Source organism: Theropithecus gelada, chromosome 5 (assembly GCF_003255815.1).
Source record: "Theropithecus gelada isolate Dixy chromosome 5, Tgel_1.0, whole genome shotgun sequence".
Lineage (NCBI taxonomy): Eukaryota > Metazoa > Chordata > Mammalia > Primates > Cercopithecidae > Theropithecus > Theropithecus gelada.
The window spans coordinates 10,328,567-10,344,899 of record NC_037672.1 but is presented as its reverse complement, the minus strand read 5'-3'; the positions used below and the strand labels follow the sequence as shown (position 1 = coordinate 10,344,899).

The window sequence follows — 16,333 nt, the reverse complement described above, 5'->3', positions numbered from 1 at the left end:
ACAAGCATGAGACACCACTCTCGGCCTCCTCTACCCTCTTTCTAAATTTCTAGGCAGAGGACTGAAGCTTCTCAAGCTGTGGGTCCTGTAGCCTCATCCACACCAGCACCTGCCATGGCAAATCTTAGCATAGGCTGAGGTTTTCCTTGTACCCCATTTAGCTTTGTCTCCTACTGCCCTGAATGAATGGTCCCATGGGACTTTCTTCTGAGCACGGCCAAGTTTTCTCCAAGATTGTGTTCGAACATGGCCTTTGCTGTGAGGTCCTTCCAGGCCCTTCCTGACCCTCTGCCAGCTCCCATCTCTCTCCTCTGGGCTCTTGAGTTTCCACAGATGGATCTATGTCTACTCTAAAGTCTAGTCATTCATTCCTTCCACATGCATCTTCCACATTATAAGGTGCTCCTTGAAGACAGGGACGGGATTATTTCGGTGTCCCCAGGAACTCAGTACAATTTTAGAAACATCGTAGATGCCTTGTAAGAGTTTGAGTGATCACCTACGGGCAATGCATAGACCTTAGGCATTGCTCTCTGCAGACTTGCCATTCAGTCTTTTTTATTTTTATTTTTTTCCTTTTCTTCACTTTACTTGGCAAGTTATATCCATTTATGAGATTCCTAAAACTCAGCACTTTTCACATAAGTATCCATAGTTGAGTTTTGAAAAATGTGAAGATCAGACCACTCTGGTCCCTGGTCTCTGACAATATCTGCCAGAGTTGGCAGCACCTGCTTCTTTAGCCAAACCACACACACAGCTGCTTGCCACCATCTCCCACCAGCCAGCTGGCTTCATACACAGATGTCACCTGCCTAAACCTGGAAGCATTTGAGTGCCGCCCCGGAAAGACACACAATGGAGGAAGTCCCAGCCAAACTGTTTTGCTTTCCTAATTATTCTGAGGACCACGTACTAGTCAGCTAGGGCTGCTATCATCAAATGTCATGCAATGGATGGTTTAAACAATAGACATTTATTTCCCACAGCTTTGGAAGCTGGAAGCTCAAGATCAAGGTGTCAGCAGAAGTGGTTCCTCATGAAACCCCGTTCCTGGCTTGCAGAGGGCCACATTTTGGCTATGCCTTCACATGGTGGAGAGAATGAGAGAGAGAGAGAGACAGAGTGAGCTCTGTTTTATCTTCCTCTTCTTATCAGGACACCAATCTTGTCAGGATCGAACCCTGCCCTTACAACCTTATCTAAACCTAATCATCTAAACCCCCCACCTCCAAATACCATCACACTGAGGGTTAAGGTCTCAACCTATGAATTTGGGAAGGACAAAAACATTCAGTCCATAACAACCTGGCTCAAGGAATGAGACAAATCATCTCTCCCTATTTGCCCATTTCAGGGGAAACAATTTACTTCGGTTTGTATAAATTTATTTTCAGCTGTGAATTATTCCAATCTTCCTTGCCCCCCCAAAAAGGACAGATTTTGGAGGGCACATAACCTCCATGTGTATGGAGGTTAGTAAGATGCAAATTGGGAGACCCATGTTTCTGAGTCAGTTCAGTCCCTGCAGGCCTGACCTTGGGGTTCTTGTTCTCTGCTTACCTCCGTTTCTCTATCTGCAAAATGATGAGACAGAACAAGATGATGGCACGTGGCTGTTTTGCCTCTGATGCTTTGTGTGTCTTTCCTGATCATTTCTGTGTTAACACAAAAGATTTGTGGGTACTCACCATCTGCAGCGTGATCGATGACCATCCACCCCATCCAGGGGAGCTTCTTTAGCTAAGATGGCACCTCTCAGAGGCTCAGTCACCCCTGGAGCAGGGGCTGAAGGCCATGCACCCCAGAGTGGGCCCAAGGCAGCCCAGCTCCTGTCTCCTGTCTGTTATGGGGTCCCTCTTCCACTCAGTTGCACTGAGTAATAGGAGAAGCCCTGTCTGTCCGCCCTCCTGTCACAGAGCTCTGCTGCGCAGTGCCTGAGCCAGTGTGTTTCTGCTTCTAATGAAGGATTTATTTAGGTCACTGCTGCCTTCTGCGCACAGCAATGCAGATTAAACATGTTGAGAAGTAACTCCTCCTCTTCCTTCACTGGGGGCTGCCTCACCACTGCACACACCTGGCTGCTCATCATTCATTCAGGAGCCCTTTCTGAAGGACCCACGGCCACTGCGTGCCCTTCCACAGAGAACTGAATTATTTCTATGTGTCACTGTCCTTTCTTCTTTGAGCCTCTGTCTGGTTGAGTCACTGCAGTACTTTGCATCATGAACAAATGTGTTTGACTAATTATCATCCCAGGATCCCATTTATAACACCCAGGATTTTTCTTTTTAAGGGACAAAAATAACTACCATGATTTGAGAGCTTACCACAGGCCAGACAGTATGGCAATACCCTAAGCATGCCACATGTACTATTTTATTTAATCCTCACAGTAAATATGTAGGGCCAGTGCATTCAATCTCAAGCTCCGAGTTTCAGGGCTGTCTTGCAGATTTTAAGTTACAGAGCTAAGATTTGAGACTGGGTTTTTGGCTGTAAATCCTGTTAATTCCCAGCGTCTTCCCTCCATCTCCTGTCTCCCAAAATACAAACTCGGCAGCCAAAATCATCCCTGTCTATTTTGTCTACCACAATTGTTTTCAATCCTAGAATTAAAAATATACTACCCCAACAACAGTAGGAAACAAACAAATAAAAATCAAAAGACCTTGCCCATCTCTCCCCCGGGCCAAGAGTATCAGAATCTGAATTGGCACCCATATTCTAAGCTCACAGGGCTCTAGCCATTCCGAAGACTATCGAGGGTTAGATTAGCTCCTCTGGAAATTTATGAGGAATACAGAATCCCAGGCCTCTGCTCAGGCCTCTTGCATTAGAATCTGCATTTGTAACTGGCTTTCTAAGTGACATGCGTGCATATGCATGTTTGGAAAGCACTTTGCCTGATGGTTGTAACTTGCAGCCACAAGTCTCTCCCAGGAGGAAATCTTTAGTTACCTCTCATGTGAACTTTTTATCCAAATCCTTGGGCCCTAATCTTTCACCTGATCTGGGGAATAATGTTGTGTGCGTTGACTTCAGACTACCTATGGGACAGGTTGCATTTATCATTCTCATTTTATCAAGGAGCACTTAGAGGTTCACAAATAACACTGAGATGGGAATCCTTCTCCCAGTGAGCACACCATGCTACCTTCCTTGGCTTGCCAAGGCATCTCCTTCCTTCGATTTCAGAGAATTCAATTTATTATCCAGTTAAACTTTTGTAAATATGGCACCTCTCAGACATGCAGAGAATTCAAGGAAGCATAGAAGTCTAGAGGAGGAGATATTCGAATAGTCCTCCTCTTTTTCAAGGAAACAATGGGGCCAATTACTCTAACTTATCCCCCACTGCATAGTAAATTGGTCCAAGAAAGCTTATTAACATTATGTGGCCTGACTGATGATCCTTTCTACCCTAAACTCTTTTCACCCCATCCCACCTCACAGCAATTACCATAAGGAAATCTAAACAAAAGTGAATGTCAACATTCGTTGAAGATTGACATGTATAAGCAATTTCAAGAAAATAAATATTTATGTAGGTCTTGAAATATCACTGTCCTCTCATAGACTGACAGGCACAAACTGAATCTATTTCCAATTTCACTGTTTCCAAAATGACCTGCCAAGGATGAAAATCTGACACCACTGCGAGGTGCTCTTCAGTAGCTGTGCAAAGATGAAAGTGAAGACATTTTTCGTTCTTAACAATGAAAAAATAATCTTATACTTTTGATTGCCCAGAAGTTTGGTAGACTAAAAAAAATGACAGTTCTGTTGTTCAACCTGTCTTTCTCATGTTTCAGTGTGTTCCAGAAAATTAAATCACTCAACACCATGGGATTCTTGGAAAGAAGCAGTTCTTGCATAACAGTATAATAAATCTCACACTTCTTCTATCTCATTGTGGTTTTAAGTAAGCTCTCCCTCGCCTGGAATGCAATCCCCACTGCCCAAGGGAAAGCATCACCATTCAAAGGGGACAAAGGCACACCATGGACTTTGAGGATGGCCAGTGGAATATTTTAGTTTGATATTACCAGGTTCTGTGACCTTGAGGAGGTCATTTAACCTTAACAGCATGTTTCCATTTCTGTCATGGCAGATATGAATATGAAAGGCAGGCCATTAACATTTGTTGAATGACTGTGTGCCAGACACTGTGCCATGTATTTGGCATGGGTCATCGTATTTAATTATGATGACACCCCTATCAAGAAGATTTAAGCTCATACTTGCAGAGGGGAACGTGGAGCCCCAGAGAGGTTAGACATTGACTGAGGTCAGTTAGCAATAAGAATGGTAGCCTGAATCTACCTGATTGCAAAAATCTTCTTTGTTCATCTACTACTCTCCACCACATTTTTATGGCTTAAAAATATAAAATAAAATGAGAACAATCACCTCTTGTATTGTTGCAAGTATTAGAAGAAATAATTTATACTCAAGTGCTTGCCACCTGGCACCCAGTGAGTGCTCAGCAGGTAATCTCTTCCCTTCTAACCCTTTTGTTAAATCCTATAAGTGACTTATGGTTGTATGTTTTGATCATCCCTGCTACCCTAGAGGAGATTCCTACCTGTGACAGTGTGTCATCATCTCTTGTTGAGGGGCTGTGAAGGTATCCTGCAGACCGACAGATGGCAGGCATCACTGTTCCAGATTCATTAAATGTACCTCTTGTAAAATATCCTAGTTATTTCATTTCATCTATGAATATGTTCCAGCAGTGGGACTGAGAGAATATATTATAGTTAATTACATTTGAAATCTAGGTCATGATGTGAATTATGTAATAAGGAGACATAAGGAGAAAATGAAAATATTTTTGAAGGGTTGTTTCGTAGCTTCCCCTCCTTTTTTAATCCAAATATTTTCTAGGCTCTCAGGTGATGTCGCCCAATCACGATTAGAAATGCTGAGTCCCCCTTTCAACTTCTGGTTTCTCCTTGACTCTCTAGAGACAGAAGTTTCAAACCCTTAAAGTTTCTCTTGCTACTGTGTTAAAATATGTTCCCAGTACCTTCCAGCTATTTGCCTGTCTACTGCATTTGACAAGTTCATTCAGCAAACAAAATGTCTAGAACGTGCTATATACCAGAAATCATGCCAGGCCCTAGAGGATAGAGTAGAGCAAGGCAAGACCTCCATTTGGAGGAAAGGCCTCCTTGGAAAGGAGTTTGGATTTAATTCCAAGTGCAAGGGAAGCCTCCATCTGGAAGATTCTGTGGACTCTCCATTGGGTTTCCCATGCCTGGCATGTGGCTACTGTCTTCACAGTGGGACTTGAGGAAGTTCACTGTTGCTGATAGGAAGGACTTTAATCTTCTCAGTTCATGAAACTCAGGCCTTGGGTTTTCACCGTAGTACCCAGAAAACAGCCTCCCTGATAGAGGGAAGTAAACAGAGAGGTAGCTGGATCTCCCTTTGGGACCTATTAACCCATCTATAAAAGGAAGGCGGAGGTTCATTGTGCCCATCTTAGCAAGTCTCAGGTTTCATAGAAATTCCGTCCTTCATCAAAGAATTGGTGCAAGGCACACATATTCAACAGGACCAAAGAAGTCGAGCCAAGTTCATTAACAACTTGCTCACTATCTCTAGACATTGCCAAGAAAAGTGAAAGGGACAGTGAAGTACCTGGCTTTGTCTGTTTAGGCTGACTTTGAATCCTTTCACCTCCTCTAACTTTCTAGACACACGACTTCATTTCTCTGAACCTCACTTTTTAAAATAATAACATGACTTACCTTGAGGACTTGCAGTGAGGATTACAGCAAGCCCTGCATGGAAAGTTGCCAGCCTAGTGCCTGCTGAGTAGCAATTGCTGCAGACGGGAGCTGCGATCATTGCTTTTGCCAAGGTTGTGGCCTCTGCTTCAGGTGCTATGGAGAATTCTGTATCCATGCCCATGTCAGCCAAGGGCTTCAACTGTCAAAAGTTCCCATTTGTTTACTTTTATCTGGTTTGTTTCTTGAGGGAGAAGATCGAATTTGCCTTTGTGCTGCCTGCAGGTTCAAACCTGTCTTCCTGGTTCTTCTCCTGTTTAGGAAGCTCCTAATCTGTGAATGGGTAGGGAATGTTGCTTTCAGGAAAGTGTGTTCCACACTTAAAGAGCTCTCAGATCAAGAATTGCAAATGCGCTCAGTGCTCTCTGTCTCTATGCTCTCTAACTCAATTGCCACCAGTCATATGTGTCCTTGATATGTGCTACACGGGTAAATATATACACACTTGGATTTCGAAGACTGGGTAGAAAAAATGCAAAATCCTTCATTAATTTTATATAGTGATTAGGCCAGGTATGGTGGCTCACGCCTGTAATCCAAGCACTTTGAGAGACCGAGACAGGTGGATCACTTGAGGTCAGGAGTTCGAGATCAGTCAAACCCCATCTCTACTAAAATTGTAGTACAAAAATTAGCCAGGTGTGGTGGCACACAACTGTGGTCCCAGCTACTTGGGAGGCTGAGGCACAAGAACCACTTGAACCCAGTATGCAGAGGTTACAGTGAGCTGAAATCATGCCACTGCACTCCAGCTTGGGCAACAGAGGAAGACTCTGTCTCAAAAAAGAGAAATTATATAGGTGATTGTATGTTACAGTGATAACATTTTAGATATGTTAAGCTATGTGAAATATATGTTTTAAAATGTGACCCTTGGAAAATGTCTGAATACATATGTGATACAAAATATATTTATATTGGACAGTCCTGACACACATTGTTTCATTTCCGTCTCAAAGTAATCATTTGAGGCAGGTGGAATTATTACCATTTTACAGATGAGGCAACTGAAGCTAAGAGAGGTTAAGTCACTTTGACCAGGGTCCAAACTGGAGACAGGAATCCTGACTCCAGAGCCTGTGCAATTCATTTGGACCCTTCTACTGACCAGAACAAATGAGCAAGTTTGACTCTGTACTGCATGTACCCTGTGTGTCAGCTGACACTGGAAGTTGGTGGTCAGGGAGTTGTCATTGCTGGGTAGATTTTGTTGGGTTTTTCTTCGTTGGAGTCCCCAAAACATTGTCATTATTTTACATTACAAGCACTTACTCGAAAGACAGTAATAACAGCAACTAGACTACAGAACTGGAATTCAGGAGCCAAAAGTCCTGGGAACAGATTTACTATGTGACACTGGGCAAGTCATCTTGGGGTGTGAAAGGCAGGGACTAAGTGACCCCCTTCTTCCCTGATGTTTATAATTTCACTGTCAAGATCAAGGTGGCCCACAGGAATGGCTTTATAGGTTCACCTGAGCTTAGGAATCTTTTTGTTTCTGAGAGTATTACAAAAAGGACCAAAAATCCTTTCTGTGCCCCTGGGAAGTCCAAATTATAAAACCACAAGAGGAAGTTGGCTCCCAATGCCCATGGTGTGCATGTAATATAAAACAGGTTACACTATATTTCGATATTAATATATGTGTGCATACATTTACACACACACATATATACTTATACACATTTTTACATATATACATAAAAGATACACATGGGGCATATTTATAAACATGATATATATGCTATATATAGTATGTGTGTATGTATATGTGTGCATATATACTTGCATATGTGTATATAAGATGTTAGCCAATTTCTTTCTCTATAAGCCTCAAATATTTTTGAATGAAAAAGGTCTAGACATAAGTAAATACATTTTTAGAAAGGATTAAAGTACAAACAAGGAACTTTTAAGCTACTTAACTTCCCAATATGTTGTTGTTGTTTTCTTTCATGAAGGACAAACTATATTTAGTTTCTTCTTTACTGTGTGCTGGTAATTCCCCTTCAGGAAAGAAACCTCAGATGTACACTACACTAACCAGGATGCCTCAGGTTAGAGTGGAGGGAGCATAAACAGTCAGATAATATGAATTTCAGATCTGGCCTCTGCCTCTACACTTAGGTATCAAATAATATGAATGTGTTGTTCCCTGAGTCTGAACATGGAACTATAAGATGGGGATAGCAGGCCGGGTGCAGTGGCTCACGCCTGTAATCCCAGCACTTTGGGAGGCCGAGGCAGGTGGATCACGAGGTCAGGAGATCGAGACCATCCTGGCTAACACGGTGAAGCCCCGTCTCTACTAAAAATACAAAAAAAAAAAATTAGCCGGGTGTGGTGGCGGGCGCCTGTAGTCCCAGCTACTGGGGAGGCTGAGGCAGGAGAATGGCGTGAACCCGGGAGGCGGAGCTTGCAGTGAGCCAAGATCGCGCCACTGCACTCCAGCCTGGGCGACAGAGTGAGATTCCGTCTCAAAAAAAAAAAAAAAAAAGCTGGGGATAGCAGTGAGCAACACACAGCATAGCTCTCTAAAGGGTAGTAGTTTGTCCGTCTCTCCCTTGACCAACCTGTTATACCTGCACACACACACACACACACGCATACACACATACAGACACACCCAAACATGCACATACAATTGCGTACATTCTCACATCTCAAATACGTAAGAGCCAAGCACAACTGGTACATTTGGTTGAACAACCTGGAAGACTTGAGAAGGAAATGAAATGCAACCGAAACACCCTGAAACCATCAGTTGACTAAAGCAATTGACCCGTTAAATTGAGCTCACCAATCGGTAGAACCAACCTGAAACATCATCGTTCGTGGTTATCCTTTCTAAAGCATTCTTGATTTTTTTCTTAAAGAGTTACATCACTGATCCCTCAGGTCCCTTCTCCAGTGCACTGTGGTTCTCTAAAGGCTTCCGTCTGTTTGATTACTTGCTCTTTAATATGTTTTTCTAAACAGATAACACAATATCTGAGAAAGATAGATCAGCTGGTTGATCATAAAAATGGATGTCCTGGAATTTGTTCTTCCTTTATTCATTCTGGACAAGTTTTAAACTGATGAAGTAAATTTTGAAGCTACTGTACAAAAGATGATGGGTCCTCTTGATGGAGAACATTTTTACTACCTTTGTAAATCCCACAGTCCCCAAGCCAGGCCTGTCTCTTACCCTTCCCTTAATGTGTTTTAACAGAGATGACTCAAGTGAGAGCATCCAATCACTTCTTTAGAGGACAACATGACAGACTGAGTATCAGCTCCTTGAAAACATAAACCATGGACTGGTCTGTCCTGTGGAACCCTGAAACATCTAGGCCAGCAGTTCCTGTGTCCTTTACTGCCTAAATGTTATAAATCTTAAATAGGTAAAGAGGAGAAGTTTTGTGGAAAAGAGGTGGTTTGTGGATAAAGAACCCTGAGTTTAGAGTTTTCAATCTGGGCTCTGAATTTTGAAATAGACTAATAGAATTGTGTCCTTAGACAAGGCTACCCTCTATAAAATGGTGGTGACAGGCCAGGTGCAGTGGCTCATGCCTGTAATCCCAGCACTTTGGGAGGCCGAGGCGGGTGGATCACCCGAGGTTGGGAGTTCAAGACCAGCCTGACCAACATGGAGAAACCCCATCTCTACTAAACATACAAAATTGGCCAGATGTGGTGGCACATGCCTGTAATCTCAGTTACTCAGGAGACTGAGGCAGGAGAATCACTTGAACCCCAGAGGCGAAGGTTGCAGTGAACTGAGATCGCACCATTGCACTCCAGCCTGAGCAACAAGAGCAAAACTCCATCTAAAAAAAAAGAAAAAAAATGGTGGTGACATCTGCCCTGCCTTCCTACCTTACAATGTAGGATTGTAGAGACAATAGCTGAGCATAGTATGAGACCACATTATCAATAGTAAAGCTTTGGACACGTGAAGGCTTTTTTGTACGTTGTAGTAATTTCACTTGTTTATCCCTCCAGGCCTACTTCAGATGTTTCCACCACTGTGAAACCATCCCCAATTATTTCAGGCAAAATGAATGAACATGTGTCTTCGTAGTACCCTACCTAAATTACAATCATAACATATATCACCCTGATGCCTATAATCAGGCTGCATCAATTAACTTTTGCCAATTTCCTGCTGCAATACAAACCACTCCAAAACTCAGTGGCTTAAAACCACAATCATGCATCTTCGCTTATGAGATGGGATGGCCATGTGTGTGTGTCTCTCATTCTCCCCCGGGACCATGGGCTAGCCAGGGCATATTCTTCTCATGGCAAAGGCAAGAGTGAAAGAGGGTGAGCCAAAACACACAAGGCCTCTTGCAGCCAGGCTGGGGACTGATATGTTGTCACATCTGCTCATATGCTAGTGGCAAGGCCAATTCAAGGGTTGGACACAGGGTGAAGAATTGGGACTAATCATGAAGTCTTTCATACTAATTTACATGCTTTGTTAGATTACAGCCCCTGGCTGGAAGAGCAGGGGGCAGGAACAAAGCCTGCTTCTATATCACCTACCCCTCTGCCAGGGACTGGTGAGTAGTAGCTATTTTATTGATTTTTGCTGAGTTCCGAAGGGTCTTCCCAACCCTTTCCTTTATAGTAAGGGTTAGCACGCTCTGACTGGGGGGCCAAACCTGGCCCGGTTGTATGCAGCCAAACAGCTAAACATATAAATGATTGCAAAAAATAATAATAGTAAAAAGGAAAACAATATTTAGTGACACGTGAAAATTACATGAAATCCACTCAGTGCCCATAAATAGAGTGTTCTTGGAACACAACCACACCCATTCCCTTGTGTGTTGTCTATGGCTGTATTCCATCTACAATAGCACGGTTGAAGTTGGAGTTGGCCTAAAGTATGTCCCTTAAAGCCTAAAATACTTACTCTCTGGCCTTTTGCAGAAAATGTTTGCCATCTGCTCCTGTATAGGATAAGAAACTGAGAGTCCCGGGGGGTTGAATATAGTCCTCACTGCAGAGTGGCTACAGAGTTGTTAGTTGAATTATTCCTGTCTTTGTTATATGTTAATATCTTCCCTTTTTGTTCCCTAGTAATTGAAGGCCTGAAACTCCCATGTGCCACTGACTAGGAGGCTTCCGTGCTGCTGCGCTTCATGACCCAGCGGCGCGCGGCCCAGTGAAGCCACCGTGGTGTCCAGCATGGCCGCGCTGCTCCTGGGCGCGGTGCTGCTGGTGGCCCAGCCCCAGCTAGTGCCTTCCCGCCCCGCCGAGCTGGGCCAGCAGGAGCTTCTGCGGAAAGCGGGGACCCTCCAGGATGACGTCCGCGATGGCGCGGCCCCGAACGGCTCTGCCCAGCAGCTGCCGCAGACCATCATCATCGGCGTGCGCAAGGGCGGCACGCGCGCGCTGCTGGAGATGCTCAGCCTGCACCCCGATGTGGCGGCCGCGGAGAACGAGGTCCACTTCTTCGACTGGGAGGAGCACTACGGCCATGGCCTGGGCTGGTACCTCAGCCAGATGCCCTTCTCCTGGCCACACCAGCTCACGGTGGAAAAGACCCCCGCGTACTTCACGTCGCCCAAAGTGCCTGAGCGAGTCCACAGCATGAACCCATCCATCCGGCTGCTGCTCATCCTGCGAGACCCGTCGGAGCGCGTGCTATCTGACTACACCCAAGTGTTCTACAACCACATGCAGAAGCGCAAGCCCTACCCGTCCATCGAGGAGTTCCTGGTGCGCGACGGCCGGCTCAACGTGGACTACAAGGCCCTCAACCGCAGCCTCTACCACGTGCACATGCAGAACTGGCTGCGCTTCTTCCCGCTGCGCCACATCCACATTGTGGACGGCGACCGCCTCATCAGGGATCCTTTCCCCGAGATCCAAAAGGTCGAGAGGTTCCTGAAGCTGTCGCCGCAGATCAATGCCTCGAACTTCTACTTTAACAAAACCAAGGGCTTTTACTGCCTGCGGGACAGCGGCCGGGATCGCTGCTTACATGAGTCCAAAGGCCGGGCGCACCCCCAAGTAGATCCCAAACTACTCAATAAACTGCACGAATATTTTCATGAGCCAAATAAGAAATTCTTCGAGCTTGTTGGCAGAACATTTGACTGGCACTGATTTGCAATAAGCTAAGCTCAGAAACTTTCCTACTGTAAGTTCTGGTGTACATCTGGGGGAGGGGAAAGAATTTTAAAAAAGCATTTAAGGTATAATTTATTTGTAAAATCCATAAAGTACTTCTGTACAGTATTAGATTCACAATTGCCATATATACTAGTTATATTTTTCTACTTGTTAAATGGAGGGCATTTTGTATTGTTTTTCATGGTTGTTAACATTGTGTAATATGTCTCTATATGAAGGAACTAAACTATTTCACTGAAAAAAAAAAAAGATTTTTCTGGAGACGCTATCTTTTTTTGAATATAATTAACTTGCCCCCAACTCAAAATAGCTGTCTGTGTTGCACTCATTGCAAAATCTAAATTCTTTTGTTACTTAAAAAAAACCACGTTTTTTATGGCTGTTATAGTCCTCTCTCCGCCCTCTCCTTTCTGCATTGCTCTTTTTAATTTTCAATGTCTCATTGTGATCATCAGATTTATTTTTACTTGGATTGTAAGATTTATCTCCTTGATGATTCCTTGCCATTTTTGGAGGTCACGGTTTTACCCATTCCCACGTGTAAACTTCAAGTAAACGAAGCAATATTCAGGATGGAGAAGCAGTTAGTGACTGGCTAGAAGTCCCTTGGGATCCATCTTGACCTCAAAGAATATTTGCATACGCTTCTGATCTCAGCAGTGGTTGAAACCTACAATAAAGAGGATTAAACCCTTGGCCTTCAGAATGATCTTGGGCCTGGGTACTTTGCCCCAAGTGGCAGTTGGCCTCCAGAAAGCCAATTAGAATAGAAAAGAGAAACTGCAAAATCTATGTGTGTCTTCATCCTGTAGGTTCTGTGAAAGGCTGACTAAAAGGGTAGTAGTCTTTTGCTTAGTTTAAAAGTGCTTACTTCCTGAAAGATACATTGGCATTATAGACATATATTCCATATGCACTGAGACATAAATATGTGTATGTTTCAAAATCAACTCTAAATTTGGAGTCCTGAATGTGAAAGAAAATGTAAACTCCCAAGGGTTGAAGTTAAAAAGAGAAAAGGGCAGAGTTGAGGGTAGCACCGAAGAGAGCCACTGTACCTGCCCCCAGAGGAGAGGCTGGAGTTCATTTTCACTTCTGCCCCCGAGCAGCCAGGTTGTTGGAGATGGTCACATAAACCCGTCTTATCCTCAGTGTTTTCATGCATTCTTCATGCAGTCAGCCTTTTACAAAATTAAACACATCGGATTTTAATAAAAATAAAACATTTATTACAGTAAAAGAGAAAATACAAACAAGCAAAATAAACTGGTTTCCTGACATAGTTTATACCGAAGGAAAATGACAGCAATGGATATTATTAATCACCTCCTACACTTAAGAACTCATTGAAATTTCTCCAAGCCACCCCAGGATGCAGATATTATTATGGAAATTTCAAATAGGAGGAAATAGGTCCAGAGAACATGAGAAACTTGCCCAAGATCACATTGACTATAAACTCAGGCTTAGAGGCTACTCAGAGTCAAAGCACAGGTTATTTATGTATTTACTTTTTACCCAACTCTTTCTGAGCTCAGAAGGAAAAGCCCAGACTCAGAGCCAGTTCTTCCTGACCTGACTTGACATTTCTTCCCAGGTGCCAAGTATCTTCCATCCTAAGAGGTGTGTCCCAGCTACAGGAAGGGCAAGAAGCAGCCTGCATTTTTCTCAGCAGTGTTATCAGGGAAGTGAGTCACCTTGGTATGTTTCAGCAGCTCCAGCCTGACCTGACCTTAGCATGGCCTATGCCTCACCCCATATCATGCGCAGAGAGCAGAGAGGATGCCTTCCTCTTTATAATCCATTAAAGTTGTCATTAAACCATCATCTCCCCCGGAGGAAGTAGCGGAAATATTTACAGCAGGCCCCTGGTGGACAGGGTACTTCTCAATAGGCAGACAGCCTCCCTCTGCAGCACATCGTTGGACCTTGCTTGTACCATACTCGTTGAAGAGCTGAAGAAATAAGAGGGCTCAGAAAGGTTAAGTCGTTTCCAAGCCTGTTCAGGAATATGGTGACTGAAAGGAAACTGCAATGAGAGTCTCTGACTCTGAAGAAGATGCTCTTTGTAAATGGCCTGTATATTCCTGTGCCCTGACAGGGATGGTCTGGTTGAAGCGTGAACTGTTGTTGCAAGAGGCAGCGGAGAGGAGTGGAGGAAGACAGGACTGGCACATGGAACATAATCTAGCTGCTGGGACTGGCATAGTTGATGGAGGGCATGGTCCAGTGTAAAATGATTAGTGAATGTAAATCCAATGTTTTCATTTGGGGGTGCAGAGCTGTGGCTAAAGGAATGTTCAAATGAGTCTACCATGAGCAAGGGGTCAGAGGTCCTAGTGGCACTGTATGTTCATTCATTTTTGGTACAACCCCAGCCAGTCATTGAGAAAGTACACGGGGTAAGAAACCTTCACTCCAGATTTACCCAAGGTATTTATTAATAGATATCACCGAGCACTGTCAAATTCAAAGGAGGCCCTGTAGTAGACCCTGGCCTGTCCTGATAGGGCCAAAATGCAGTGACTCGGGAGCCTAATAGACACCCAGTCCCTCCCAAACATGCCTCCTACCAATTCCATTAACAGAGACAGATGTCAGTGGAAGGGGTGGGGCTCCTGTCCAGACCACTCCAGCCCAGGGACAGCCTGAGGGATCTAGGTGGGTCCTTCCAGAGAGGCAGCTGAGAGCAACTGAACCAAGCCTCAGCTATTAGATTTGGAATATTTACACACTTCACACTCCAGAGTCAGAACAGCCCCTTCCATTTCCCTTCCTCCTGGAATCAGATAGGGTTGAAATCCTTTTAACACCATTTGGTTATCAGCTCACAGCCTGAAGGTTTGCGAGTTTAAGAAAAGTGACATGCCTCTGAGCACAGGGTGCTTTACTCCTTCTGTGCTGGGAGGCTTACCCAACTGAAAGGTGATGCAGGGTAGGGGAGGCCAATGCCTAGTGTGCCTGCTGCTTACAGGGGTGGAGTCACAGGTCATCATTATTCATTAAAATTTTACTTTTTTGAGCCCCTATCATATGCTCAACATGGTATTAAGTCCTCAAGAATATAAAAAGAAAATACAACAGGAACTAGTAGACATTAACTGTTTGTTCTGGACTTTAATAAAAATCCAGAGGGTCTTGGAGTACAAGGGAAAAGACATTTAGCTGTGTATAGACTGGGTGGGGCGATGTGTTCCATGGTTTGACATTCAGTTCAGCAACATTGCTGAGAGAAATCAACTAGCCCCCTTATAGAGAAGAAGAAACTGAGGTTTAAAAAGTGGTCCTGGCCGGGCACGGTGGCTCACGTCTGTAATCCCAGCACTTTGGGAGGCCGAGGTGGGTGAATCATGGGGTCAAGAGTTCAAGACCAGCCTGACCAACGTGGTGAAACCCCATCTCTATTAAAAATACAAAAGTTAGCCAAGCATGGTGGTGTGTGCCCGTAATCCCAGCTACTCAGGAGGCTGAGGCAGGAGAATCACTTGAACCTGGAAGGAGAAGGTTGCAGTGAGCCGAGATGATGCCACTGCACTCCAGCCTGGGTGACAGAGCAAGACTCCATCTCAAAAAAATAAAATAAAATAAAATAAAACAAAATAATAATAAAAAAATAAAAAGTGATCTTGACCTCATGTCACTTTTTTCAGAAGAAAGGATTCTTGCTCACTCCAGGGAAATAGTCCAGAAATGGGAAATGTTGACATCACGTATCACAAAAGAAGTTGAAAAATATCAGAGACCCTCTCCAGAATGTCATTTGTCAGAAATATTAAGAAATAGAGAATCTTCCCAGAGGTCGCATGGCAGGGCAGGTCACTTAACTTGTGGGCCACAGAAACCCTGACCTTCTTATGGGAAGGTTTCATGGAGGAATCGCCATAAAGCTGGGGCATGAATGGCAGTGGTGTCACCAGAGCAGGGCATTCTGAACAAGGGAAACTTGAGACATGAAGACAGTGGTCATTGGGAGAGACCGGGGGTAGAGGGTAGAGGTAGGCAAGAGATTTGTCTAAGTGGCATGTCAAATGTGTTAAACTCAATGAGAAGCTACTGCTTTCCAAGGCTGGAGTGCTGAAAGCTTACTTAGCAGGCACCCTTGTGAATTTGGCTCCTGTGCAGGTGTATCTGTTGCATAAAAATAACTATCATTTGTTGCACACCTGCCATGTGCTTGGTATTTTAAATATATTGCTTCTAACCTATATAACAACTCTAAGAAGTAGAACATGGGCTACTAATTTTACAGAAAAATAAACTCAGAAATTAAAGGGCTTGCCCATGTTGATAGAGCCATTGTTTCTTACAAATGAAATTTTGTCTTTGGTGTCTCTGTTCCTTTTCGTTCCATCTGTTTGTGGGTAAATGGGGGAAGACATAAAGCATATGTATCTGTCTATTAG

The 16,333-nt window shown here is 44.0% G+C and overlaps 1 protein-coding gene across 4 annotated transcripts in view; it reads left to right on the top strand.

Annotated features, from left to right (window-relative positions):
• Positions 1 to 13,460, top strand: part of HS3ST1 (heparan sulfate-glucosamine 3-sulfotransferase 1) — a 32,415-nt gene extending 18,955 nt beyond the window's left edge. For 2 of the 4 annotated variants that reach the window (XM_025385616.1, XM_025385618.1), the window contains exon 2: positions 10,872 to 13,460. In XM_025385616.1, coding sequence (XP_025241401.1) covers positions 10,980 to 11,903 — 924 coding nt within the window. In that variant the 5' untranslated portion in view covers positions 10,872 to 10,979 and the 3' untranslated portion in view covers positions 11,904 to 13,460. Of the gene's footprint in view, positions 1 to 1,047; positions 1,126 to 10,871 lie in introns of those variants that run through there. The other 2 variants (XM_025385617.1, XM_025385615.1) reach the window with 2 other exon arrangements.
• Positions 13,461 to 16,333: the final 2,873 nt, after the last annotated feature.